Source organism: Pteropus vampyrus, unplaced genomic scaffold (assembly GCF_000151845.1).
Source record: "Pteropus vampyrus isolate Shadow unplaced genomic scaffold, Pvam_2.0 Scaffold20, whole genome shotgun sequence".
Lineage (NCBI taxonomy): Eukaryota > Metazoa > Chordata > Mammalia > Chiroptera > Pteropodidae > Pteropus > Pteropus vampyrus.
This window is the reverse complement of record NW_011888801.1, coordinates 870,773-873,210: the sequence shown is the minus strand read 5'-3', so window position 1 is coordinate 873,210 and position 2,438 is coordinate 870,773. Positions and strand designations below refer to the sequence as shown.

General features: G+C 36.3%; 1 protein-coding gene across 1 annotated transcript in view; it reads right to left on the bottom strand.

The window, feature by feature from the left end:
- Positions 1-2,438, bottom strand: part of OIT3 (oncoprotein induced transcript 3) — a 24,615-nt gene that overhangs the window by 9,567 nt on the left and 12,610 nt on the right. The window contains exon 5 of the mRNA XM_011355214.1: positions 1,275-1,397. Within this exon, the coding sequence (XP_011353516.1) occupies positions 1,275-1,397 (123 nt within the window). The remainder of the gene's footprint in view (positions 1-1,274; positions 1,398-2,438) is intronic.

Here is a 2,438-nt window from a genome sequence, read left to right as displayed (position 1 = left end):
AATAAAAACAGTGTTAGTACACTTGGGGAAAATTTCCAAATTGTCCTTGCATTGTTCAGTAAACCATAAACCCTAACTATAAATTCCACTTCCACTTAAAATAAAAAAGACTGCTTTTCCTTAGTGTTACCAATGCTCACTTCTTCAGACTCCGCAAAAACCCAAAAAGGAACACTTATGGGTACTGTCAGAAAATATGTGAGGACAATATCAATATTAGGGGACATATCATAACAAATGGTACAGTAAAAAAAATCAAATCAGGGATAGTTGCTTATTAAATATTTGGTGGATGAATGAATTAATATTCTGAACATAAATAACTCAATTTCCAGAAAACAGTTCTCAGTGGATTGTTGATGTTCCTATTGTAAGTGTAGGGAGAAGAATCAGTTTTCTATGGCTTTCAACTTAGTTTCACAACCCAATTATCTGTTAGAAAAGAGAACTGCATCAATGTCTTAGACTTCTAAATTCAGTATTAGTTATACAAATAATAATAGAAATGTGAGGGGGAAAAAAATCAAAGGTAAAAAGCAAAGGAAACCTTATGATCCAGCAATCCTAAAGAATTAAAAGCAGAAATATTTGCATACCCATGTTCATAGCAGCACTGTTCACAAAAGTCAACAGGTAGAAGCAGCCCAAATGTCCATCAACAGATGACTGAATAAACAAAATGTGGTATATATAGGCATTGGAATATTATTCAGCCTTATAAAGAAAGGAAATTCTGTCACATGCTACAACATGGATGAACCTGTGGACATTATGCTAAGAGAAATAAGTCAATTGCAAAAAAAAAAAGACAAATACTGTATGATTCCACTTACATGAGGTATCTAAATTAGTCAAATTTACAGAAATAGAATGGTGGTTGCTAGTGCCTGGGGGAGGGGGAAATGAGAAGTTATCGTTTAATGGGTATAGAGTTTCAGTTTTGCAAGATAAAAAAGTTCTGGAGATCTGGTGAATATACTTAACACTACTGAACTACACATTTAGAAGTGGTTTAGATGGTACATTTTATGGTATATATGTATATTTTAACCATGATTTTTTTAAAAGCAAAGGAAAATTAGCTTTTTTATAGTCTTTTCTTAGAGATCTCTATTTAATAACACCATAGTGAAGACGTAGGGATATACACTGCTGGAAGAGGTTGTGTTCTAAAAGATGAGAATCCTGACACATATGGGTAAGGAAGGCAGAGAGACTGGGGAGTGGGGAGGAAGTACAAATCAGAGCAAAGGTCAAGCCCATACATGTACTACCTTGGCAAGTGTGGTTATCCTCAGACAGCACCAAGCCCCGGGGACATTCACATTGATAGCCCTTCTCAGACGTAAGGCAAGAATGGCTGCAGCCTCCGTTGTTATTGTGGCATCCTTCGATGTCTGCAATAAAAACCAAAAGAAAAGGAAATAATCTTAAAGCCTTCTTCCCCCAAAATTCTGGTTCTTGGGATGGCACTTTGCATTAGGGATTATACTTAATTCATCACAGTATCACTGGGGCCTAACCCACTCACTAAGACATGTAGGGAAGCCCACAAAAAATATTTATTAAATGTTATAGCTACAAAGAGCAATCTTACAACATCTACAGCTCTACCCACTTAAGCTAGTCATTTTCTAAAATGCTCTTCAATCTGGATTTGTCTGTTTTTCTCATAGTTGGACTATGTTTTGAGGCTGTGGACCAGTACCAGTCCGTGGCCTGGTAGGAACCATGCCGCACAGCAGGAAGTGAGCAGTGGGCAAGCGAGCCAAGTTTCATCTGTATTAGCAGCCACTCCCCAGCGCTAGCATCGCCGCCTCAGCTCCACCTCAGATCATCAGGCATTAGACTCTCATAGGAGCACAAAAAGGTTGAGGGCTCTGGATATTACCTTCTCGGTCAGGGATCATCAAACTATGGCCTGCTACATGTTGTTGTAAATAACATTTTATTGGCAGATAGCCACACCCATCTCTTTACCTATTGTTTATGGATGCTTTCTCATTGCAAGGTCAGAGTCAAGTAGCTTAAACAGATTCTGTATAGTCCACAAAGCCTAAAATATTTACTATGAACAGAAAAAGTTTGCTGACTTCTGTTCTAGGGGTAAGACAATAAAAGGGAATGCTTTCAAATCATGAGATGCTGATTTGCAGTTATAGCTGTAACTCTTAGTTCAATAATAGTAAAAAAAAATAAAATAAAAAGGATAAAAGTACTCCTATGAGTTTTGAAATAGCTGAAAGTGATATATAACAGTGTAAAAGAAAGCATAAAGGTATGCTCTAAGACGTTAAAATCAACAATAGAAAAATTTTTTCTTAAAAATTATCTTCCTTAAATCACTTAATTTCTTTGGGTCTTAATTTCAATATGTAATATAAAGGGATAGACTTTATGTTCTTTCAGGGCCAGGTCTAAAGCTACAAAGCATAAAA